The sequence below is a fragment of the Tamandua tetradactyla genome, chromosome 14, assembly GCF_023851605.1.
Source record: "Tamandua tetradactyla isolate mTamTet1 chromosome 14, mTamTet1.pri, whole genome shotgun sequence".
Taxonomy (NCBI): Eukaryota; Metazoa; Chordata; class Mammalia; order Pilosa; family Myrmecophagidae; genus Tamandua; species Tamandua tetradactyla.
Genome location: NC_135340.1, coordinates 57,562,172 through 57,587,533, shown reverse-complemented (window position 1 = coordinate 57,587,533; position 25,362 = coordinate 57,562,172). Strand labels below are relative to the sequence as shown.

The following is a 25,362-nucleotide window of genomic DNA, read 5'->3' as shown; positions in this document are numbered from 1 at the left end:
TTTAACAACCACTCTTGATTAAATCACATCTCTAGGGAGATGATTTGATTACAGTTTCAAACATACAGTATTGAATAGGGATTATTCTGCCTTTATGAAATGGGATTTAGATTAAAACATGGCTTTTCTAGGGGACATACATCCTTTCAAACCAGTACAGGGGCTCAGCCAATTGCTTTGGTTCTCCCCACTGCTTGTGAGAATATCAAGAATTCTCCACTTGGGGAAGTTGAATTTTCCCCCTTTCACAAATCCTTCTGGGATTTATCGAGGCATCACTCTGGACAAACCTACAAAATCTCATGTCCTATTCAAGGATCCATGTACTCATGGTGTTCAATCAAGCTGTCCACATAAGTTATATTAGGAAATGCACTAGTTAAAATATAAATTTTGTACTAAATAAACATTTTTTGCATTAGTCTCACACATAAGTTAAAGTTTTAAAATATTAATTACCATCCATTTTCAACACTGTGCATTATTCACATTCCTTTGTTCTTCCTCATGCAAAACATTTTTAAATTTGTACATTTAGTCACTATCATTATACACGCTAGGCATTCCTAGATTATACCATCTCGTTCTTTATCGTATATTTTTCCTTCTGATTTCATTTGTGCCCCCAGGCTTCCTCCCTCTATCATTCTCGCATGCACCAGGTAGGCTTTTGTAGGCCACAAAGAAAAGTCTGCATTTTAGCTTAAGGGCAATGGGAAGTCCTATTTCATTAGAACAAACAATACTGTTACTTTTATTATCATAGAAATAAATTTAGAATTGCACTCTCAACTTTAAATAATAGAGTTCTTGACTTTATTCTATTGTAAAGTAGAAATCAGTTACTGGATTATTTATAAAAATTTGTTATAGTTGTGATCAAAACAGTAACATTTCACATTCTAGTTTTTTAAACAGTAACTACAAAGGTACAGTATTTCTTACCTAACATCAATGTCTAAGTTTTCTTGTTTGGACTGTTTTATACCCTCGAGTATGGATTCCACATAAGTCTTTTTAGTCATTCCTGGAAAGGACACATAGAAAATATATGTAAATAGATTATAAACCACTGCACTTCAACATTAGCCTCTCTATATGAACAATTACATTTTCACTTTATGTTGTGACAAGAGCATGGTTAAAGATGAGTTAGAATATAGCCCTTAAGGACAATAAATAAAGAAAATAAATAAATAAAAGTGGGGGATAAGGGGTAAAAGAAAATTGGGTAGATTGTCATACTGGTGATCAATGAGAGGGAGGGTAAGGGGCAAGGGATGCATGAGTTTTTTTCTTTTTTCTTGTTATTTCTTTTTCTGGAGGATGCAAATGTTCTAAAAATGATCATGGTTAGAAATACACAACTATATGACGATATTGTGAGCCACTGATTGTATAACTTGGATGGACTGTATGTGCATGGCGTTATCTCAATAAAAATATTAAAAAATATATATATACATATATATACATACACACATGTGGGAGAGACCCAGGTTCAAGTCTCAGACCAAGACCCCTCACCCCCCAAAAATATATATACATCCCTTATATGTACATTTTATTAAATGTTAGTTGTACTTTAATAAAATTGAAAAAAAATTAACTAGAAAAATGAAATAAAGGACATACAAAAGATAAGTCCATTTAAAAATTATTCTTAGATTCAACAGACATAACTCTGACAAACTGTTATAAATTTTAAGTGCTTATTCTAAAAAAGCAAGAACAATAACAACAACAAAATCTCCTTTACTGAAGTTTGTTCTAAAATAAGAAAGGAAGGAAGAGAAGGAAGGAAGGAAATGTTTTCTCTATTAGCAGTTCAATTTTCTGCTAATGCAGAAAAAAAATCCTACTTGGGTTCCTTTCCCCTCAATCCTGCTTAGGCTGAATTTTTCTCTTCTATGGTACCACAAATGTTCTTACAAAAGTGGGGCTCAAGTCCTCCTTTTCTGGGGGACTCTGGAAGAGCCCTCTTTTGAACAACCACCTCTAAAATACCCTTTTCCCTTGATCACAAAATGCTTACTTTTGACAGAAAATCTCTAGTAAAATAGAAATTATATTATAAAGAAGAAAAATAAAAATAACCTATAATCCTACCACCCAGAGATAGCAATGTTTTTTTTCTAAGTAAATGCATATATATATACACATATTCTTAAACAGATGTGATGCTATTTAGTATAATATGAACCCTGTTTGGTCATCAAATGCTGTATTTTGAGCCTTTTCCCATATTATTAAAGCATCTTTGCAAATATGTTTAATGGTACCATAATATTCCATTAATCCTTATTTAACCATTCCTCTGTTGTTACATACTTAGGTTAACATCCTCCTTTTGAATTTCTATTCCCTGAAAAAAACAAACCGACTCTATAAACTGGCAAGTTTCTTCTGTCTTCCCTTTTGCTATCCTCACCAGTATAACTTGGAACTGATTCTACAGTTTAAAATGCAAGATAAGAATCTTCTCCTTGCCCTATTTCCACACTCACTTTATTATAAGTAATTTTACCCCCTGAATGTTCATCAGGCTACATATTTCAGAATGCAAGATGACTCTTCAGGTCGTAGACAAAGTGCTAAGAGAGGGCCCAATGACAATATAATAGTTCCTGATGCTGCTTTTATGGAAGGAGGGCCCTAGGACATTTCTCCAAACCACATCGAGCTCTGCTCCTCTACATGCATACAGGCTTTATCATCACAGCTTGCTCCTACCACCAGTCCCTGAGGAATGAATGATCATCTTTATTCCCAGGATTGTTATAAAACATGATTCTGCATTCATTCAGTAGCATCATTCACGACTGTCCCTGATGCAGAGAACAAGAATTAGCCTGTGCTTGAGAGATAATTCAACTTTAAGAACCAAATACCCTTTCTCAGAGTGAAAAAAACAAAGAACAACAACAAAAAAATTTTCCAGACCTTTTTTTTCCCTTAAGCATATACAACTGACCTGATTTTCTACTTTTTATTTAAGTATCATTGACTTATTAATAGAATCTGTTAATAATATTAATAATATCAATTAATAATAATTAATAAACCAAGAAGAACAAGAATTGAACTTTTGCCTCTAAAGGTTCACATGAAAATAAAGAGCAATACCATAGTGGAAAAATAAGCACTCCATACTCCCAATTTGGAAACACAAGAATGACCAAAGATCATGGGAAATGGGATAACATATTTGCCGAGAAGTAATTAAATCCTACCTGTAGTATTTTCTCCTCTAGGTGTGCTCCTTAGTTCCAGGTACTTGACACCATCATCTGCAAATTCTTTAATAACATCTTTTGTAACCTAATAAAAAGGTGAAGCACATAATATTGAGAATGTTAGTATAGGTTCCTAATTAAAGTGCCAACTGTTACAGCTTTATTTTATTTATTAAATTTTATTGGCAAGTAATACTGGAAGTCTCTCATGTGGTAAAGATTACCCACTTTACTGTATCCCTGTAGTGACTGTGACTGAGTTGAAACATTTCCAATGGCAACTATCACCCCCTCATTCTCACATTAATTCCCATTCTGCATATCACCTACACCTTTTGGTGGGATTTGTTTATTTCCCTCCTATTAACCACTTTTCTATTTCTTAGTGTTCACAAAAGAAGACTGATAAAGCAGAGAAGTGAGGTAAAACTTAAGGCAGTTAAAACCATCTATGTGTGTACAGTGCTAGAAAAGGAAACGTGGAAATAAACAGCCGAAATGATTAGGTTTTACTGATACACCATTTAAAGCCATGGTTTAAGGTTCTCATTCAAGTAATTTAGGAATAAGATGAACTTTTCAATTAATTCTTCAGGCAGGGATAAATTTTCCTCAGAAGTACTTAGGAAATTCTTCATAGGCAAAGAAAGTAGGTGATAAATATACATAAAATTGCACTGGGTGGGCCACAGTGGCTCACAGGGGTGGCTCAGCAGACAGAGTTTGATTCCAAGTGCCTGCCCATACAAAAAATAAAATAAAATATCCAGGAGAGTACAAATCCCAAAAACCCCAATATTACTGAATCATAAGGATAAATGAAATCTAATGGTTGACAGTGTATTTTCCTTCTACACTATCATTTTAAAAGTATCAAGTAATAGAAGAAAAAAGTACCAGGTTGAGAGTGCTGGGTCTGCCTGCCCTAGTTAGCCCCTATAGTTGGTATCCTAATCTTAATCTGTTTTGACTACATGCACATAGGCATGCAAGTGCAGCGTCCTGACAAAAAAACAGGGCTGGCTGGTTGTGCGGACAGTGCTTATCAAGATGGCACTACCCTGGTGAATTCACTGCAATCCAAGGTCTGTGTCTTATCTTTGCAAGTTAAAGAACTTAATCTTGTCCAGAACTGAGCAGACCCAGAGAGACCAACTCATCTTCTACCCTAGCTCACATGAAAGTAATGCAGAAGCCAGTTTGGTAATAAATGCATTGACAACAGAAGTTGGGTGGAAGTGAGGGTTTGAAATAGTAGTCCTTCTCAGTGACTGAAGGGGTTACCCCCATATCTGGTGCCAAAACCAAATGAACAATGAGAAGAAGTTTGCTGCCAAGTATGGTATGAGAGCAAAGAGGGGAAGACTGACCTAGGCTACAGAGAATCCCTACCCCACATCCAAGCACCGTCTCTGGGATCCACATCTGCTCCCGGCAGCACTAGGTACCGAAGGCAACTCTTTAGGGTTTATCCTGCTATACGCTGCACTGAGAGCAACTGTTCAAATTCTTTCTCCAGAGAGATTACAATTAGTTAACAGTTAAGTTTCTGACTACTGAAAGGACTATAAGACTGCACAGCGCGAATGCGAAAGAGCATGGGCTCCGGAGCCAGGTAAAGTCAGTTCTACCACTAACTCTCTGTGGGACCTTGAATAAGTTACACTTAACCCCTTTAAGCCTCAGTTGCTTCATCAGCAAAAAGGGAATGATAAAAATCCCTACCTCAGAAAGTAGTCCTGAGCATGGTGTCTGACACATATACAATCAATTATTTCAGTCACATTCCAACCCTGTCTCTTTAAGATTACACACAGGTCACCTAGACTGAAGTTCTAACTGATTTCCACACACTCAACCCCACAATTAGAAACAATCTCTTGTTTTACTCTCACAAATGCTTCCTCTATTGTATGCAGCTCTTACTAATTTATTGCACTGTCATTCTCTGAACAACCTATAGGTGTTCATTCCAGTAGTATTAAGACAAATGTGCAGAATTTTAATTCCAAGCCTAATTTTAAAAAGTTTTCCACTAACTTTGAAAGGAATGAAATGATAAGTATGGCATTATTATACCCAGGGAGTATCAAACATTCAGAACCTAAAATGTCACCACTTTTGTTCTGTTACATTCAACAACAAAAAGTGAGACCAGAACTTCTGCTGTGGACATTTCTGGCAGTGTTCAATAATGTCTATTATTCAGCTAATTAGAAAATGCCCCTTTGGATTCCTACAAATCCCCATGCCTGACACTAACACAGAGCTTAGCACATTATGTTGATTATCTGCTTATTAATCTGTCTCTTCAACCTGACTATAAATTCTTCAGGGGTAGGCCCTGTGTCAATCTATTCTTTTTCTACCCATTTTTTTTTGCATGGGCAGGCTCTGGGAATCAACCCTGGGTCTCCAATATGGCAGGTGAGAATTCTGCAACTGAGCCACCATTGCACTGCCCTCAATCTATTTGTTATATCAACAAGCCTTTAGTGCAGTGCCTGGAATTCTGGCATTTATCATCTGTGTTAGGGTTCTCTAGAGAAACAGAACCAATAGGAGAGATCTGTAAATATGAGATTTATAAAGGTGTCTCATGGAGCCCTAGAAATGGTAGAGTCCAAAATCTATACGGCAGGCTGTGAAGCTGGCAGCTCTGAAGAGGGGTCTGGATGAACTCCAAAGGAGAGGCTTCTCGGCCAAAGAGGTGGTGGAAAAATCTTTCTTCTTCCTTAAAAGCCTTCAAGTGATTAGATTATCTCATTGTGTGGGAGCATGCTCTAGTTGATCACAGATGTAATCAGCCACAGATGCAACCAACTGAATGATGATTTGATCAATCAACCACAAAATATCCTTGCAGCAACAGTCAGGCCAGTGCTTGCCTGACCAGACAATTGGGCATCATCATTTGGCCAAGCTGACACCAGAACCTAACCATCACATCATCTTTTGCTGATGAGCTAAAGTTTTAAAGTTAGTCCTCTTCAGAATGTGATTAATTTACTCACTACTTATCATGAAGATCAGTCTTGGCCAAGGAAGAAAATTATTTTTTGATCAAAGTTAGTTCTCCAGAAACTCAGGGTATATTTCTAACTCTGAAATTTTCTCTGATGGTTAAGAACACAGATAAGGTTTTGCTTCTCTCCATTTATAAGGAAAATATTTTAAAATGCCATCCTGATCAGATCAATGATACAGAGGCCGGTCTTCTATGTTAGCCTCTGTCATGGAGTTTCAGATAAAAGAATACAATGGTGCCTGCTAGTCCTCATATTCTCACCCAGGAAGGCACAATTTTCCTGTATCAATTGGTCATGGATCATTAGTGCAATCTCTAAGCACTTCTTGAATTTTTTCACTCTCTATAATGTCCACCCACATATTTATTAGTCTCCCATACAATACAGATAAAGTCTACTAAGGACATACCCATCTGTGGTCAAATATTTCATAAAATATGTTATACATTGAAAACCAGGCATTTTCTCCTCCAAGTTACCCTCTCTTTAATAGAAGATATTGGTTTTGGTTCTTTCCTCATATATTTTATAATGGACACAGTCTTTTTATATTGATTTCTAAGCAAATATCTTACATTGCTCTTAAGAAGGGTTATCCTAAAAAATCAGAAAGCTTTTTCATTGGACTCTTGAGGGAAGCAAAAGGTCATATTCAATTACAGAATGGCATAAATTACTTAATACTTTTTAAACTGTATTAGAAATCCCTTTATATCTCACCATTAGAATATCTTCAGGGCTAGCAGTGAGCTGATGAATAATCTGAAATACCTGGAAACATCTGCAATGTGAATGAAAAGTTCAAACATATCCAAGTCATTAAAAAGTCATCACTCAAGAGAAACTCACAAGCTTAATTCATTCATAGCTTTTAGGCTAACAGTAAGCATATATTTTACAAAGAATATAAAATAGGTTCTTCAAAAATTACATTGATCTGGAAAGATAATCAAATAAACATTACTGATATTTTTAAGTGAGAAATAAAAGTTTCCACTTCCCACTCTTTTGTCAGTAGCAGAAAACAGGAAGGGAAATCAGTAAATCTATATTTTTAAATCTAAAGAATATTCCAATATAGAATAACTTCACAAACAACATAAATCATTAAAAATATTATCAAGAGTCTGAGAATTGGGAAAAAAAGTTTTATGAAAAGTATACTCTTCACACTAAAGAGCTACCCTATTTCTTTAATTACTAAAATCTGAATTCTTATATACCTCTTACAATCTCAAAATACCGATATAAACAAAAAGGTATATTCACAACTTCCCAATACTCACTCTTCTAAAGTTCTCTTTTTTCCTTTGTCAATCACAGTCATCTGATTGTGGATTTTAAGATCTGGCTTCTTGGCTATTAATTTCTTCATGGTATTAGAACTAATAGATCCATTCAAGTGGGCATGAAGTTCCTGAGGTAAGAGAATATAATCAGTGAAACTGATCAAATGTACAACAGAGTCATAGCATCATAACAGGAATCTGTTATTTGTAGTTTATACTAGGCAAATTGCCTATTATTAGACTTAGCTGTATACAATGTTTAACAAATTTAAAAGTTCACAGTTTATAAATTCTACCTATAAAATTTAGTTTTCTTCTGTTAAAAGAAAAAACACTGTGTGTGCCATCAATCCACTGAACAGCATGCGGAGAGGGGCTGGGATGGGAAGATTTGTGTCATATATATGTTTCCACAATAAAAAAAAAAACTAAAAAGAAAATGACAATTAAATGTAATACATGATCCAGAATGGAGGAGAAAAGGCTCAAGAGGACATTATTGGGACATAAGAAAAAATTGGAATATGCAATATAAGCTTTCTATCAATGTTAACTTTCTTGAACTTTACATTAGCGGAATATCCTTGACCTTAATAAATGCACATAGAAGTATTATATGTTCAAGAAGCACAATGTATGCAACCTGCTCTCAAATGTTCAGAAAATAATAGCTATCTAGCTAGCTAGCTAGATAGATGATGGGTTGATAAATGAGTAGATCGATGGAATGATACAGCAAAAACGGCACATGTTAAAATGGTAGATCTGCACATTGGATGGTTGGGTGGGGATATGCTGAAGTTCTCGGTATGGAGCTGTATTATTTTTTTGCAACTCTCCTGTAAGTTTGAAATTATTTCAAAGCAAAAAGAATAAATTAACAAAAAAAAAAAAAAAAAAAAGAGAGACAGAGAGAGAGAGTAGATGGCCTAGCACAAGAGTATGCATATATATGCTCTGTTGAGACCATTTAACAATAGAGTAATTTCGCTAAAATTAAACATTTGTGCTATGGGTTAATAACAATACTTAAAGCCTAATTCTGTGCAAGCAACACAATTAAGGCAGCAAATGTGTTTGTGGTACCAGTTCTAATGGATTCTTTTGCTATTATAAAATCTGTCAAAGGGGTGGGCCATGGTGGCTCAGCAGGCAAGAATGCTTGCCTGCCATGCCAGAGGACCCGGGTTCGATTCCCGGTGCCTGCCTATGTAAAAAAAAAAAAAAAAAAATCTGTCAAAGACTTCATAGAGCCCTAGCATCCTGTTCAAGATCATTTAGAGCAAATTATGTTTCATCTCGAGTTAGAAGCAATGGTTGGTGAGGTGGAGGGCTTTGTGGGTGGTTCAGAATAGAGCGATCATCAGTAAAAACCTTTAGAGAGAACTAACACAGGAAACATCGTGGAGCATAACTGCAAAAGATGTATTCTGTTAAATGAACCATTAAACCTAAAAAAAGAAAAGAAAAAACACAGAAGCCAACATAGTTAAGATCACTCAGGAATTCTGCTGCTGAATTCTCACCACTTTTGGCAATTCCAAGTAAAAGTTGGTCTCCCGTGGTTGTTGCTGTTCATCTGCCTCCATCATGATTTTAGAAGAGAAAAATGTCCTTCTTCAGTATGAACTGTGATTGTAGTCAGTAAGATCTGTGGTCCTGAATTTCTTCAGATCACTTTACTTCTTCACATTTTATTGAAGTTAGCTATGTATGTCACTCTCGGCTCAGCTTTACCTATTTTAACAAATATTTTCAGATGTTGACATGAAAGCAAAGAAACAAGATTCTGCTAATTAATTCTTGAAAAGACAAAAGGCCCTCTAAAACTAACTCAAGAGTGTCCAAGGCAGAGAAATGATGAATAAGCGATCTGAAATACAAATAGGGCAAAGCTTCAAGCTGAAAGAGGTGTATTAAAATCTGACTTGTAGTAGGGTGTATAATTTACCTATTGGCAGTTTTATAGAAACTACAACATCCTACTTCAAAAACTAGAAACCAGGGTGCACAGGTAGTTCAGTGGTAGAATGCTCACCTTTCATGCGGGAGACCCGGGTTCAATTCCCAGACCATGCACCCAAAACAAAACAAAACAAAACAAAAAACTAGAAACCTTATAAAGCCTATTTTAGGAGAAAACATTTACATTTTTGAATTGATTAAAATATGTGAAGGAAGAGCACAAGCACTGTGGTTAAGTGAATCTGGGTTTATCCTTTCACTAGTTCTGCCATTTACTAAGTGTGTGGTGTTAATAGCTTAACCTCAAGGCTTCAGTTTCCTTATTTATAAAAACAGGACAAAAATGCAAAGTAGCTATAAGGATTAATAAGCCATTTAAATGCCCCTCTTCAATGTTTCCATATGATCCAGTTATTACCTCTATTCAACAATTTATCACATTTTATCTCAATCACTGTTTTACGTCTTTCTCCCTTACCAGATTCTAAGCTTCTTGAAGATAGGAACTATAGATTATTCTCTCTAGCACCTAGCACATTGTAGAAGGATAAACAAATCCTAATTGCTCTTCATCTCTGAAATTATTTAAGGTAATTTATATATTAAGACAAAATTCCAAATGAAATTTAGTGATATTCAAAGTAGCCACCTCGACCCTCTTGGTTTTCATACATTGATGATGGCGTTGATAAGAAAAGTGGTTTCCATGTTTTCCGAGTCTATACAAGGTATGTGTCAAGCACTTTTAATACTTTTATCTTTAACTCTCACAATAACTTTGCCATATAAATCGAATTATCACATTACAAATGAGTAAATTGATATTGAGAGGAGTTACCAAGATATTAAAATGTGCAATAAAGAAAATAGTTTGCATTGGACTAGACAGAGTCATAGAAAACCACCAAAAGGCCAATTGAGCATGAGATAAAAGTGGTGTTTTAAACAACTGGGGAAAAATGATCTATTTGATCAATGGTGGTTAATATCTCTACTTAAGAATATAAAAGACGTCCCTAAAATGGAATGACACATCTTATTCTTGCAAAGTAAAGTACATTTTCTATAACTTTACTTATAAAGTGTTAATCAAATATCCCAAAATTATTCCTTAGAAACTGATTTTAAAGTTTACATGTAAGACTAAACTTGTAAAGATAGGCAGAAACAATTCTGAATCCCAGAAAAATAAAACCCAATATTGGTAAAGGTATAAATAAAAGTTCTGATGGGAGCAGAACATGGTATGGTCTTTTTAGAAAGCTATTTAACAATATCAATCAGTTAAAAAAGCACATTATTGACCCAACAATTTTATTTTTAGGAAATTGTCTTATATCTCTAGGAAATGTACAGATACATACCTTGTAGCATCGTTTATAATAGCAAAAAACTGGAAACAACTTAAATGTTCATCAGTAGGGTACTGGTTAAATTAATTATGTACTTATTCAATTGATTACTGAATATCCTACTATGACCATATACAGAAAGATTTCTATGATACGGTGTTACTTTTAAAAAAGTTGTGAAAGGCTCCAATGTAGCCTCTAGACTCTATTTGAACTCTCTCAGCCAATGATATCTTATTTGTTATAATTCTTTTTCCCCTTTTGGTCAGGATGGCATTGTTGATCCCATGGTGCCAGGGCCGGGTTCATCTCCCAACAGCACAGATACTAATTAGCATAAACTATGAGTTTTCAATACAGTTATTAATTTAGGCACCAGGGTTCAGGGCCCCAGCACTTGTAATTACAGTAAACAACCTGGACATTGGAAAAGACACTAAGCAAAAAACAAAACAAAAACAGAAAAACAGCAGCAATGCTCCTGAATGGTCTCTGCCCTCTAAGAAAGCAAGATGCCTTTCAATGTGACTGCTAGGGCTATGGCAGGGTTATGGCAGAGAATTTTCCAATTGGCCAAGTCACATCTTTAGGTAAAGTACATCTGATAATTGGAAACAAGAGTACAGGAACTCTAAAAGATACTGGGGCCACCTTAAATCATAGGGCCCTCATTAACCCTCCCTACCAGAGTACAGAAACAATTAAAATGGCAGGAGTTTCCAAGCCATGAAGTCATTAAATTACTCCCAATTTCACCTCAATTAGGACCTTTACAAGGCACTCAATTTTCGTTAGTCTCCTCTGCCCCAATTCAAGGATTTACTTGTACTATTCCAAACACTTAAAAAATTAAGAAGTTTCTTAATTTCCCCAAAAGAGGGAAATTAATTAGGAACTCAGAACCAGATTCCAAAGACCAGGATAAGGAATTAAGTCTCATACATATTCCCTCCCTTTCAGTCAAAGAAATAAAATTTAAACACCACTCTCTTTTAAATACTATTCTAACATATTTAAGCCCACATCACCTACTGATATTGACCACATTCTCTCTGTCCCACCTATCCCTGTTCCCCAGGGCCTTCTCCCAGACCTTGACCTAATCCAAAGCATGCTAACTTTCCCTCTTCCCAAGACCAAACCTCAACTAAGAGGATTTTTATGCCTTGCAGGATATTGTAGAAATTGGATGCCTAATTTTTCTTGGATAGCGCAACCTTTAAATGTCTTGCTGTACGAATGAACAAATTAAGCCCCTTTGATGAAACTGTCAAAATTCCTTTAAGGAAATAAAGCATAGATTTTCAGCATTCTGCCCTGGGGACACCCTGTTCCAAGTAAAGCAAGCGACTGTGTAAAAATACAACAGACCAAAGAATGACACAGAGCAGTCTAGCTTGGCAAGGAAGATAAAGCACTATTGGTGCCTACATGGGGTCTCCCCCACCCTCAGTGGCAGGAGGAGAGACAGCAATTCTTTGCCATGATGGTTCACGTTGATCAGAAGGAAAGGCAGGGTTTTATAACATGCACAGAACAAGAAGGCATGGAGCCAAGAAAGTACAATGCACATGACTGCTAACAAAGTTATTTATTTCTTAATGCTTGCTTCTTTGAGCACAACTTCCCAGGAAGTTAACCTTGGAGAAAGATACTACTGGCACAGAGCTGAAAGAGTACATGCAGGAATGTATATCACTGCTGACAAAGCTGGAAGAATTGGGGGATACTGAAAAATGTAAAAACAATATTTTACACACCCTTAATTACAAATTACCCTTTTTGTTTTTGTTGTTCATGAAAGAGAAGGAAAAACCTTAGGTATCCTTACACAAAAGCATGGAGAACACCACAGACCTCTAGGATATTATAGCCAGCAACTGGATGCTGTAGCTAAAGGACTACTTCCTCATTGGATGAGGTCATTCCTGTGACGGCAAAATTTTTAGAATCAACTGAAGAATTATGGGATCTCCCTTAACTATTTATGTCCCTGTTCTAGTTTGCTAGCTGCCGGAATGCAATATACCAGAAACAGAATGACTTTTAAAAAGGGGAATTTAATAAGTTGCTAATTGACAGTTCTAAGGCTTAGAAAATATTCCAAACAGGACTCCAGTAAACCAACCAAGACCCACCTAAATGGGTGGAGATACATCTCCCCTAATCCAGTTTAACAACCACTCTTGTTTTTCTTTATATTAATTTTTTAAAAAATTAACAAAACATTTAGAAATCATTCCATTCTACATATACAATCAGTAATTCTTAATATCATCACATAGTTGCATATTCATCATTTCTTAGTACATTTGTATCGATTTAGAAAAAGAAATAAAAAGACAACAGAAAAAGAAATAAAATGATAATAGAGAAAAAAAAAAAAACTATACGTACCATACCCCTTACCCCTCACCTTCACCTATCACTATTTCAAACTGAATTTATTTTAACATCTGTACCCCCTGTTATTTATTTTTATTCCATATGTTCTACTCTTCTGTTGATATAGTAGCTAAAAGGAGCATCAAACATAAGGTTTTCACATTCACAGAGTCTCATTGTGAAAGCTATATCATTGTTCAATCATCATCAGGAAACATGGCTACTGGAACACAGCACTACATTTTCAGGCAATTCCCTCCAGCCTCTCCACTACATCTTGAACAACAAGGTGATATCTACTTAATGGGTAAGAATAACCTCCAGGATAACCTCTCGACTCTGTTTGGAATTTCTCAGCCATTGACACTTTGCCTTATTTTACTCTTCCCCCTTTTGGTCGAGAAGGTTCTCTCAGTCTCTTGATGTTAATTCTCAGCTCATTCTAGGGTTTTTCTCAGTCCTTTGATGCTGAGTCTCAGCTCATTCCAGGATCTTTGTCCCACGTTGCCAGGAAGGTCCACACCCCTGGGAGTCATGTCCCACGCAGAGAAGGGGAGGGTGGTGAGACTGCTCGTCATGTTGGCTGGAGAGAGAGGCCACATCTGAGCAACAAAAGAGGCTCTCTTGGGGGTGACTCTTAGGCCGAAATTTTAAGTAGACTTGACTTATCTTTTGTGGGTTTAAGTTTCATGTGAACAAACCTCAAGACTGGGGGCTCAGCCTATAGCTTTGGTTGTCCACACTGCTTGTGAGAATATCAAGAATTCAACTTGGGGAGGTTGAATTTCTCCCCACTCTCACCATTCCCCGAAGGGGGCTTACAAATACTTTTCCAGTCACTGATCAAATCACTCTGGGATTCATCGGGGGATCACTCTGGACAAACCAACAAAAACTCATGTGCTACCTGAGATTCCAAGTACTTATGACATTCAATCAAACTATCTACATTACTTATATTAGGAAACGCTCTAGTCAAAATCAAAATTTTGTAACAAATAAACATTTTTTGCTTTAGTCTCACACATAATGTGACATTTTAAAGTATTAGATATCGGGAGAAGATGGCGGCTTAGTAAGGCGCGCGCGTCTTAGTTCCTCCTCCAGAACAACTACTAAAAAACTAGAAACAGTACAGAACAGCTCCCGGAGCCCCTACACAGACCAGACACACAGTGTACCCCATTCTGGACCGGCTGGACCGGCTAAGAGACTCTGCTGCGGTGAGGTCCCCAAGAGGCGCGCGCTTCCCTGGGCCGCGGTGGCTGGCGGCCGGAGCCCCTCCCTCCCTCCTTCCTGGGCCGGCTGGGAACCTCGGATCAGCGGTTTCCCAAGCCGCGGTGGCCGGCAACCAGAGCTCCTTCCACACACGTGGCTTCCCGGGCCGGCTGGGAGCCTCGGATCGGCGGTTCCCCAAGCTGCGGCAGCTGGTGACCGGAGCCCCTTCCACACACGCGGCTTCCCGGGCCAGCTGGGAGCCTTGGAACAGCGGTTCCCCAAGCCGTAGCGGCCGGCGACCGGAGCCCCTTCCACACAGGCGGCTTCCCGGGCCGCCTGGGAGCCTCAGATCAGCAGTTCCCCAAGCCGCCGCAGTTGTTGCCCCTCCCCCACAGGCGACTTCCCAGAGGGAAAGGAAAGAGTCTCCAACAGTAGTAGAGACTGAACCCAACCTAACACCACTAGTGGCATTAATGAACAACTTCTGACAACTAAAAATAGGTTCTCACCTCAGGCAAAACTCATCAAGGCGGAAGTCGCCAATTGGGCTAACTGAAAAAGAGGAAAGGGGGAGAAACAGAGCCTTCTGCAGCTGTTTCTACGGAGGCTTGGTTGCCTCTGGGCTCAGTGCTTGGATTACACAGGTTGCAACTGCCCGGAACCCAGAAACAGGCTGCTTTCAGGGCTCTCTACCACCTGAACCTTCCCCACGGGAGGGGTGAAACACAACTCAGGTGGAATCCCTCTCTCAAGGAATTCAGATCCCAGGACTTCACAATTTGAAGGCATTAAAACCAACCTATAACCTTTCCTCTGTCTCCACCACACATCCAGCAGCGAGAGTCTTCCAAAGTTAAAGGAGCCACAACATCTTTTGCTGGTGGGACCCGCAGACAGACAAGCACCACATACTGGGCAGGATAAGAAAAACAGAGCCCAGAGACTTCACAGGAAAGTCTTTCAACCTGTTGGGTCCCACACTCAGGGAAATCTGATTAAATGCCCAGACGCCAGCAAAAAATAACAAATCACACCAGGAAAATTGAAGATATGGCCCAGTCAAAGGAACAAACCAATAGCTCAAATGAGATACAGGAGCTGAGACAACTAATTCTGAATATACGAACAGAAATGGAAACCTCTTCAAAAACCAAATCAATAAATTGAGGGAGGACATGAAGAAGGCATGGGATGAACAAAAAGAAGAAATGAAAAGTCTGAAAAAGCAATTCACAGAACTTATGAGAATGAAAGATACAGTAGAAGAGATGAAAAAACAATGGAAACCTACAATGGTAGATTTAAAGAGACAGAGGCTAGAATTAGTGAACTGGAAGATGGAACATCTGAAATCCAAAAAGAAACAGAAACTATAGGGAAAAGAATGGAAAAATTTGAGCAGGGGCTCAGGGAATTGAATGATAATATGAAGCGCACAAATATACGTGTTGTGAGAGTCCCAGAAGGAGAAGAGAAGGGAAAAGGAGGAGAAAAACTAATGGAAGAAATTATCACTGAAAATTTCCCAACTCTTATGAAAGACCTAAAATTACAGATCCAAGAAGTGCAACGCACCCCAAAGAGAATAGATCCAAATAGGCATTCTCCAAGATACTTACTAGTTAGAATGTCAGATGTCAAAGAGAAAGAGAGGATCTTGAAGGCAGCAAGAGAAAAACAATCCATCACATACAAGGGAAACCCAATAAGACTATGTGTAGATTTCTCAGCAGAAACCATGGAAGCTAGAAGACAGTGGGATGATATACTTAAATTACTAAAAGAGAAAAATTGCCAACCAAGATTCCTATATCCAGCAAAATTGTCCTTCAAAAATGAGGGAGAAATTAAAACATTCTCAGACAAAAAGTCACTGAGACAATTTGTGACCAAGAGACCAGCTCTGCAAGAAATACTAAATGGAACACTAGGGTTAGATACAAAAAGACAGAAGAGAGAGGTATGGAGAAGAGTGTAGAAAGAAGGAAAATCAGATATGATATATATAATACAAAAGGCAAAATGGTAGAGGAAAGTATTACCCAAACAGTAATAACACTAAATGTTAATAGACTGAATTCCCCAATGAAAAGACACAGATTGGCAGAATGGATTAAAAAACAGGATCCTTCTATATGCTGTCTAGAGGAAACACATCTTAGACGCAAAGGTAAACATAGGTTGAAAGTGAAAGGTGGAGAAAAGATATTTCGTGCAAATAACAACAAGAAAGGGGCAGGAGTAGCTATACTAATATCCAACAAATTAGACTTCAGATGTAAAATAGTTAAAAGAGACAGAGAAGGATACTATCTACTAATAAAAGGAACAATTCAACAAGAAGACATAACAATCATAAATATTTACTCACCGAATCAGAATGCCCCAAAATACGTGAGGAACACACTGCATATACTGAAAAGGGAAATAGACACATCTACCATAATAGTTGGAGACTTCAATTCACCACTCTCATCAATGGACAGAACATCTAGACAGAGGATCAATAAAGAAACAGAGAATTTGAATATTCCAATAAATGAGCTAGACTTAACAGACATTTATAGGATATTACACCCCACAACAGCAGGATACACCTTTTTCTCAAGTGCTCATGGATCATTCTCAAAGATAGACCATATGCTGGGTCACAGAGCAAGTCTCAACAAATTTAAAAAGATTGAAATCATACACAACACTTTCTCGGATCATAAAGGAATGAAGTTGGAAATCAATAATAGGGGGAGTGCCAGAAAATTCACAAATACGTGGAGGCTCAACAACACACTCTTAAACAACCAGTGGGTCAAGGAAGAAATTACAAGAGAAATTAGTAAATATCTCGAGGTGAATGAAATGAAAACACAACATATCAAAACCTATGGGATACAGCAAAGGCAATGCTAAGAGGGAAATTTATTGCCCTAAATACCTATATCAGAAAAGAAGAAAAGGCAAATATTCAGGAATTAACTGTCCACTTGAAAAACTGGAAAAAGAACAGCAAACTAACCCCAAAGCAAGCAAAAGGAAAGAATAATGAAGATTAGAGCAGAAATAAATGAAATTGAGAACATGAAAACAACAGAGAAAATCAATAAGACCAGAAGTTGGTTCTATGAGAAAATCAATAAGATTGATGGGCCCTTAGCAAGACTGACAAAAAGAAGAAGAGAGAGGACGCAAATAAATAAGATCAGAAATGGAAGAGGAGACATAATCCCTGACCTCACAGAAATAAAGGAGGTAATAATAGGATACTATGAACAACATTATGCTAATAAATACAACAATGTAGATGAAATGGACAAGTTCCTAGAAAGCCATGAACAACCAACTTTGACTCAAGAAGAAATAGATGACTTCAAAAAACCAATCACAGGTAAAGAAATTGAATCAGTCATTCAAAAGCTTCCCAAAAAGAAAAGTCCAGGACCAGATGGCTTCACATGTGAATTCTACCAAACATTCCAGAAAGAATTAGTACCAACCCTGCTCAAACTCTTCAAAAAAATTGAAGCAGAGGGAAAGCTACCTAATTCATTCTATGAAGCCAACATCACCCTCATACCAAAACCAGGCAAAGATATTACAAAAAAAGAAAACTATAGACCAATCTCTCTAATGAATATAGATGCAAAAATCCTCAACAAAATTCTAGCAAATCGAATCCAGCAACACATTAAAGGAATTATACATCATGACCAAGTAGGATTCATCCCAGGTATGCAAGGATGGTTCAACATAAAAAAATCAATTAATGTAATACACCATATCAACAAATCAAAGCAGAAAAATCACATGATCATCTCAATTGATGCAGAGAAGGCATTTGACAAGATTCAACATCCTTTCCTGTTGAAAACACTTCAAAGGATAGGAATACAAGGGAACCTCCTTAAAATGATAGAGGGAATATATGAAAAACCCACAGCTAATATCATCCTCAATGGGGAAAAATTGAAAACTTTCCCCCTAAGATCAGGAACAAGACAAGGATGTCCATTATCACCACTATTATTCAACATTGTATTGGAGGTTCTAGCCAGAGCAATTAGACAAGAAAAAGAAATACAAGGCATCAAAATTGGAAAGGAAGAAGTAAAACTATCACTGTTTGTAGACGATATGATACTATATGTCAAAAACCCAGAAAAATCCACAACAAAACTACTAGAGCTAATAAATGAGTACAGCAAAGTAGCAGGTTACAAGATCAACATTCAAAAATCTGTAGTGTTTCTATACACTAGCAATGAACAAGCTGAGGGGGAAATCAAGAAACGAATTCCATTTACAATTGCAATAAAAGAATAAAATACTTAGGAATAAATTTGACTAAAGAGAGAGAAGACCTATACAAAGAAGACTACAAAGAACTGTTAAAAGAAATCGCAGAAGACCTAAATAGATGGAAGGGCATACCGTGTTCATGGATTGGAAGAATAAATATAGTTAAGATGTCAATCCTATCTAAATTGATTTACAGATTCAACGCAATACCAATCAAAATCCCAACAACTTATTTTTCGGAAATAGAAAAACCAATAAGCAAATTTATTTGGAAGGGCAGGGTGCCCCGAATTGCTAAAAACATCTTGAGGAAAAAAAATGAAGCTGGAGGTCTCACGCTGCCGGACTTTAAGGCATATTATGAAGCCACAGTGGTCAAAACAGCATGGTATTGGCATAAAGATAGATATATCGACCAATGGAATCGAATAGAGTGCTCAGATATACACCCTCTCATCTATGGACATTTGATCTTTGATACGGCAGTCAAGCCAACTCACCTGGGACAGAACAGTCTCTTCAATAAATGGTGCCTAGAGAACTGGATATCTATATGCAAAAGAAAGAAAGAGGACCCGTATCTCACACCCTATACAAAAGTTAACTCAAAATGATCAAAGATCTAAACATTAGGTCTAAGACCATAAAACAGTTAGAGGAAAATGTAGGGAGATATCTTATGAAACTTATAATTGGAGGCAGTTTTATGGACCTTAAACCTAAAGCAAGAGCACTGAAGAAAGAAATAAATAAATGGGAGCGCCTCAAAATTAAACACTTTTGTGCATCAAAGAACTTCATCAAGAAAGTAGAAAGACAGCCTACACAATGGGAGACAATATTTGGAAATGACATATCAGATAAAGGTCTAGTATCCAGAATTTATAAAGAGGTTGTTCAACTCAACAACAAAAAGACAGACAACCCAATTACAAAATGGGAAAAAGACTTGAACAGACACCTCTCAGAAGAGGAAATACAAATGGCCAAAAGGCACATGAAGAGATGCTCAATGTCCCTGGCCATTAGAGAAATGCAAATCAAAACCACAATGAGATATCATCTCACACCCACCAGAATGGCCATTATTAACAAAACAAAAAACGACAAGTGCTGGAGAGGATGTGGAGAAAGAGGCACACTTATCCACTGTTGGTGGGAATGTCAAATGGTGCAACCACTGTGGAAGGCAGTTTGGCAGTTCCTCAAAAAACTGAATATAGGGTGGGCCACGGTGGCTCAGCAGGCAAGAATGCTTGCCTGCCATGCCAGACGACCCAGGTTCGATTCCCGGTGCCTGCCCATGTAAAAAATAAGTAAATAAATAAATAAAAATTAAAAAATATTATTAAAAAAAAAAAAAACTGAATATAGAATTGCCATACGACCCAGCAATACCATTGCTAGGTATCTACTCAAAGGACTTAAGGGCAAAGACACAAATGGTCATTTGCACACCAATGTTTATAGCAGCATTATTTACAATTGCAAAGAGATGGAAACAGCCAAAATGTCCATCAACAGACGAGTGGCTAAACAAACTGTGGTATATACATACGATGGAATATTATGCAGCTTTAAGACAGAATAAACTTATGAAGCATGTGATAACATGGATGGACCTAGAGAACATTATGCTGAGTGAGACTAGCCAAAAACTAAAGGACAAATACTGTATGGTCCCACTGATGTAAACCGACATTAGAGAATAAACTTGGAATGTGTCATTGGTAACAGAGAGCATCAGGAGTTAGAAACAGGGTAAGATAAGGGGTAATTGGAGCTAAAGGGATACAGACTGTGCAACAGGACTGGATACAAAAACTCAAAAATGGACAACACAATACTACCTAATTGTAATGTAATTATGTTAAAACACTGAATGAAGCTGCATCTGAGCTATAGTTTTTTTTTGTTAGTTTGGGGTTTTTTTAATACATTTTTTGTATTTTTTATTTTTATTTTTTTCTCTATATTATCATTTTATTTCTTTTTCTATTATCTTGCTATTTCTTTTTCTAAATCGATGCAAATGTACTAAGTAATGATGATCATACATCTATGTGATGATATTAAGAATTACTGATTGCATATGTAGAATGGAATGATTTCTAAATGTTGTGTTAGTTAATTTTTTTAATTAATAAAAAAAAGTATTAGATATCATCTATTTTCAGCACCCTACAATAAAGACAATCCTTTGTTCTTCCTCATGCCAAAACATTTTTAAAATTTGTACATTGTACATTTCACTATTATTATACACTCTAGGCATTCCTAGATTATACCATCTTGATCTTTAACATCTATCTTTCTTTCTGATTACATTTATTAACAACCACTCTTGATTGGGTTACATCTTCAGGGAGATGATCTAATTACATACAGTATTGAATAGGGATTATTCTGCCTTTATGAAATGGGATTTTGATTAAAACATGGCTTTTCTAGGGGACATACATCCTTTCAAACTAGCAAAATCCTTCATTCTGTTGAAGCTCTTTCTATCAATAAATTAATTTCTTATAAAATTCTCTTACTTTTCACACTCATCGTCTCCTTTGTTCACTGTCACAACATTAATCCTTGCTACTTTACTTCCTACTATTTCTGATGGCATAGTTTTAATAGACCAATTGCTAACCCCTTGAATAGATTTACAATAAACCCCAATTGATAATGCAGATGTCATCTGGTGTACAGATGGTTCTTACCTTAAAGATAACTCAGGAAACAATCCTGTTGGATATGCTAATATCTCCAATCATGAAATAATAGAAATAAATTCCTTACTAATGCCATAGCAGCCTAACAAGCTGAACTTTTTGCTCTTACAAGAGATTATACTGTATACCTGTAGAATAAAAACAGCAAATACATATACTGATGGTTGTTGTGATTGTGGGGTTGCTCATGGTTTGAGAATGTTATGGAAACAGGTTTTTTTTAAACTCCAGTGGAGGAAAAATTTGGGAAAAAAATCGGCTCTTACATTACAGAATTGCTAAATGCTATATAGTTACCAAAGGCTTCATCTATGATTAAAATTTCTGGTCATTCTCAGGCAAATACAGAGGGAAGCACTGGCAACCACATAGCAGATACAGCTGCCTAGAGTGTACAATGATCGTGATTAAATGTAAAAATTAAAAAACGTTTTTTGCAGGAGGAAGAACAAAGGAGTGTTAGTATTGGAGGGTGGTGAAAATAGATGGTATACGGGAAAAAGTACAATCAATTTAAGCTAGGGTCTATAGTCAACAATAACCCTGTAATATGCTTCCAATGAATGTAACAAAGGTATTATGCCAAAACTAAATGTCAACAGGCAGGGACATTGGGAAAGGGGTATGGATTCTATGCGGAAAAAAAGAAAATGTCTTCAGACATTTGAAGTTTGGTAGCAAAAGCATGTCTATACACTTAGGCTGGATTTTATGATGTGTGAATAAAACTATTAAAAATGGTCAGAGAGAAACAAGTGCTAGAGAAAATGTGGAGAAAGAGATGTGCCTATTCATTGTCAGTAGGGAAATGAGAGGTACAGCTCCTCGGAAAGCAGTATGGTGATTCCACAGGAGACTAGGGGTTTGCCATACGATCCTGAAACCCCATTGCTCAGTATATACCTGGAGGAACTGAGTGTGGGGACACAAATGGACATGTGCACACTGGTGTTTCCGGTGGCAGTGATCGTGATCCACAATGATCCACAATGAATGGAGGTGGCCTAAGGGTACAACGGAATACTGAGCCGCTGCAAGAAGGAATGAAATTGTGAGGCTTGCAACTAGATGAATGAACCTTAAAGCTGTATGTTGAATGAAATATCAGGAACAAAAAAGACAAATATTATCATGGCTCAATTATATGGACTAACTATAACATAAAAATTTGGTGAAATAAAGTCGAGAGCATGGGTTATCAGGTTGGGGCTTATTATAAAGGGTCCTAGATTGTAAGCTTTTACAGCAGTTACATATATTCAGGAGGTATAGTCGTTCATTCTAAACTCTGAAATACTGAGCTGTTTGTATATAACCTGGTCTTTCCCAGAAACTTCAGATATTTATGTGACACCAGAGACTCAAAGTCAGAGTTCTGAAGCTATGAAAGTCAGCAGTACCCCATTAAGGAACTGGGGTACTTTTTTTTTAAAAAAAAAAGTTGAAAAAGTGATCAGACATCAAGTAGAGATATGAATGAAGCTGATCTGGATAGGTCTAAAGTATATCGGAAGACTGGGTAAAGGATGACATCATTCATATCTTAAAACTTAAACTTCTATGTGGGACTAAAGGGAGAGATGTTTATTGGGTGCAAAATTTATATTTTGGGTAGTGCATTTCCTAATTTAACTTGTATGGTCAGTTTAGCTGAGCATCATAAGTACAGGGAATCTTGAACAGGGCATGAGATTTTGATATTTTGTCCAGGCTAGTATGATGCCCCAATAAATCCCAGAATGATTTAGACAGTTAGTAAAGAAGGTTCCCTTAGGGGAATGGGAGAAAGGAGGAAAGAGTCAACGTCCCCATTTGGAAGATTTCTGATACTCTCACAAGCAGTGGGGACAACCAAATCAATATGCTAAGTCCTCAATCTTGGGGTTCACCCTATGGAATTATTTTAAGTAAGCTAAGCCTACTTAAAATTAGGCCTAAGAGTCACCCCCCAGAGAACTTCTTTTGTTGTTCAGATGCGGACTCTCTCTCTAAGCTGACATGGCAAGTGAACCCACTTCCCTTGACCCCATGCAGGACCTGACTCCCAGGGGTATAAATCTCTCTGGCAATGTGGAACAGAAATCCTGGGATGAACTGGGACTCGGTATCAAGACATTGAGAAAATTTTCTTGAACAAAAGAGAGAAGAGAGAAATGAGACAAAATAAAGTGTCAGTGGCTGAGAGATTTCAAACAGAGTTGAGAGGTTATCCTGGAGGTTATTCTTATGCATTATATAGATATTCCTGTTTAGTCTATGGTGTATTGGAGTAGCTGGAGGGAAGTACCTGAAACTGTAGAGCTGTATTCCAGTATCGTTGTTTCTTAAAGATGATTGTATGAAAAGATAACGTTTACAATATGACTGTGTGATTGTGAAAACCTTGTGTCTGATGCTCCTTTTATCTAGGGTATGGACAGATCAGTAAAAAATTGGATACAAAAATATATATAAACAAATAATAGGGGGAACAAGGGTCAAAATATATTGGGTAGATGGAAATACTGGTGGTCAGTGAGAAGGAGGGGTAAGGGGTATGGTAGATATGAGTTTTTTCTTTTTCTTTTTCTGGAGTGATGCGAATGTTCTAAGAAATGATCATGGTGATGAATATGCAACTATGTGATGCTAGTGTGAGCCACTGATTATACACCATGTATGGAATGTTTGTATGTTAAGAAGGTTTGTGTTTGTATGTTATCAACAGAAATATACATTTAAAAATGTACAGCTATAGGGCAGGCCACAGTGGCTCAGCAGGCAGAGTTCTCACCTGCCGTGCCTCGAGACTTGGGTTCGATTCCCGGTGCCTGCCTATAAGAAAAAAATGTACAGCTATAAATCCTAATCCTATTTCTGCTTGTATGACTTTTGATCCAAATAACTCTATTGGAAAGAAAAGAATAATTACTCCTTGAGGCTCAACAAAATGCTCGTCCCTAGGAAACAGAAAAAATGGAAAAATACTGGCTGCTTTTATGAGCCTGCAATTCAATCATGGTTTGGCCCTAATGGTAAATCAGTTCACCCTAATTGCCTCCTGGAAATAGTTCTGGGAATTACTCATAATATGACTCACTGGAAACTAATAAAATGGTAAGCTGGGGAAAGCTATATTTTAGGACACCATTCCCTAAAACAGCTATGAAAATATGTCCTAATTGTTTAATTTGTCCCAAACATAATCCAGGAAAATCTTACCTTAGCTGTCAAGGACATTTGCCCTTACCAACTGGACCTTTTGAAATCTGGCAATTGGATTTTATTCAATTACCCTCAACCTAGTCCATAAATATGCTTTAATAATGACTTATATGTACCCATATTGGGCTGAAGTCTTTCCCTGTAGATAAGCTACTGCTGCTATCATCTCAAAGGTATTATAAGAAAAAACAAGCCCAAATTGGGGAATTTCCTTGGAACTTCACAAAGACCAAGGAACCCACTTTACAGTACAAATTATGAAAACGATATGCAAGATATGGCCTATTTTGCAACAGTTTCATTGTGGCTATCACCCCTAATCCTCAAGCTTAATAGAAAGAACAAATGATATAATTGAAACTCAATTAACTAAATTCATGGAATCCCTCAACATATCATAACCAAAAGCCTTACCTATAGTCTTATTAAATCTAAGATCCACTTCCTTTGGAAAGCATAAGTTATCCCATTTGAAATTATAACAGGGAGACCTATGAAAATAAACTCTGGAATACATGAACCTTACCTCATAAAAGGAAAAATGCTAACCTATTGTCAGGAACTAATCAAAACCTGAAAGAAAATTGAAACTTTGGTAGACAAAACTTCTCCAGCGTGCTCCTGAGAGATGAAGATACTCAAAACCATAAACTTGAGCCTGGTAA

General features: G+C 37.0%; 1 protein-coding gene across 9 annotated transcripts in view; it reads right to left on the bottom strand.

Moving 5' to 3' along the window:
* Nucleotides 1-25,362, bottom strand: part of MAPDA (N6-Methyl-AMP deaminase) — a 68,304-nt gene that overhangs the window by 31,884 nt on the left and 11,058 nt on the right. For 8 of the 9 annotated variants that reach the window (XR_013162365.1, XR_013162366.1, XM_077127674.1 and 5 more), the window contains exons 3-7: nucleotides 9,081-9,291; nucleotides 7,552-7,682; nucleotides 6,986-7,046; nucleotides 3,234-3,321; nucleotides 946-1,027 (exon numbers count right to left, since the gene is read on the bottom strand). Coding sequence is in view for 7 of the 9 variants with exons in the window: in XM_077127674.1 (XP_076983789.1) it covers nucleotides 946-1,027; nucleotides 3,234-3,321; nucleotides 6,986-7,046; nucleotides 7,552-7,682; nucleotides 9,081-9,146 (428 nt within the window). In the remaining 2 variants the exon portion in view is untranslated. Of the gene's footprint in view, nucleotides 1-945; nucleotides 1,028-3,233; nucleotides 3,322-6,985; nucleotides 7,047-7,551; nucleotides 7,683-9,080; nucleotides 9,292-16,845; nucleotides 16,966-25,362 lie in introns of all 9 variants that reach the window. The other variant, XM_077127675.1, reaches the window with a different exon arrangement.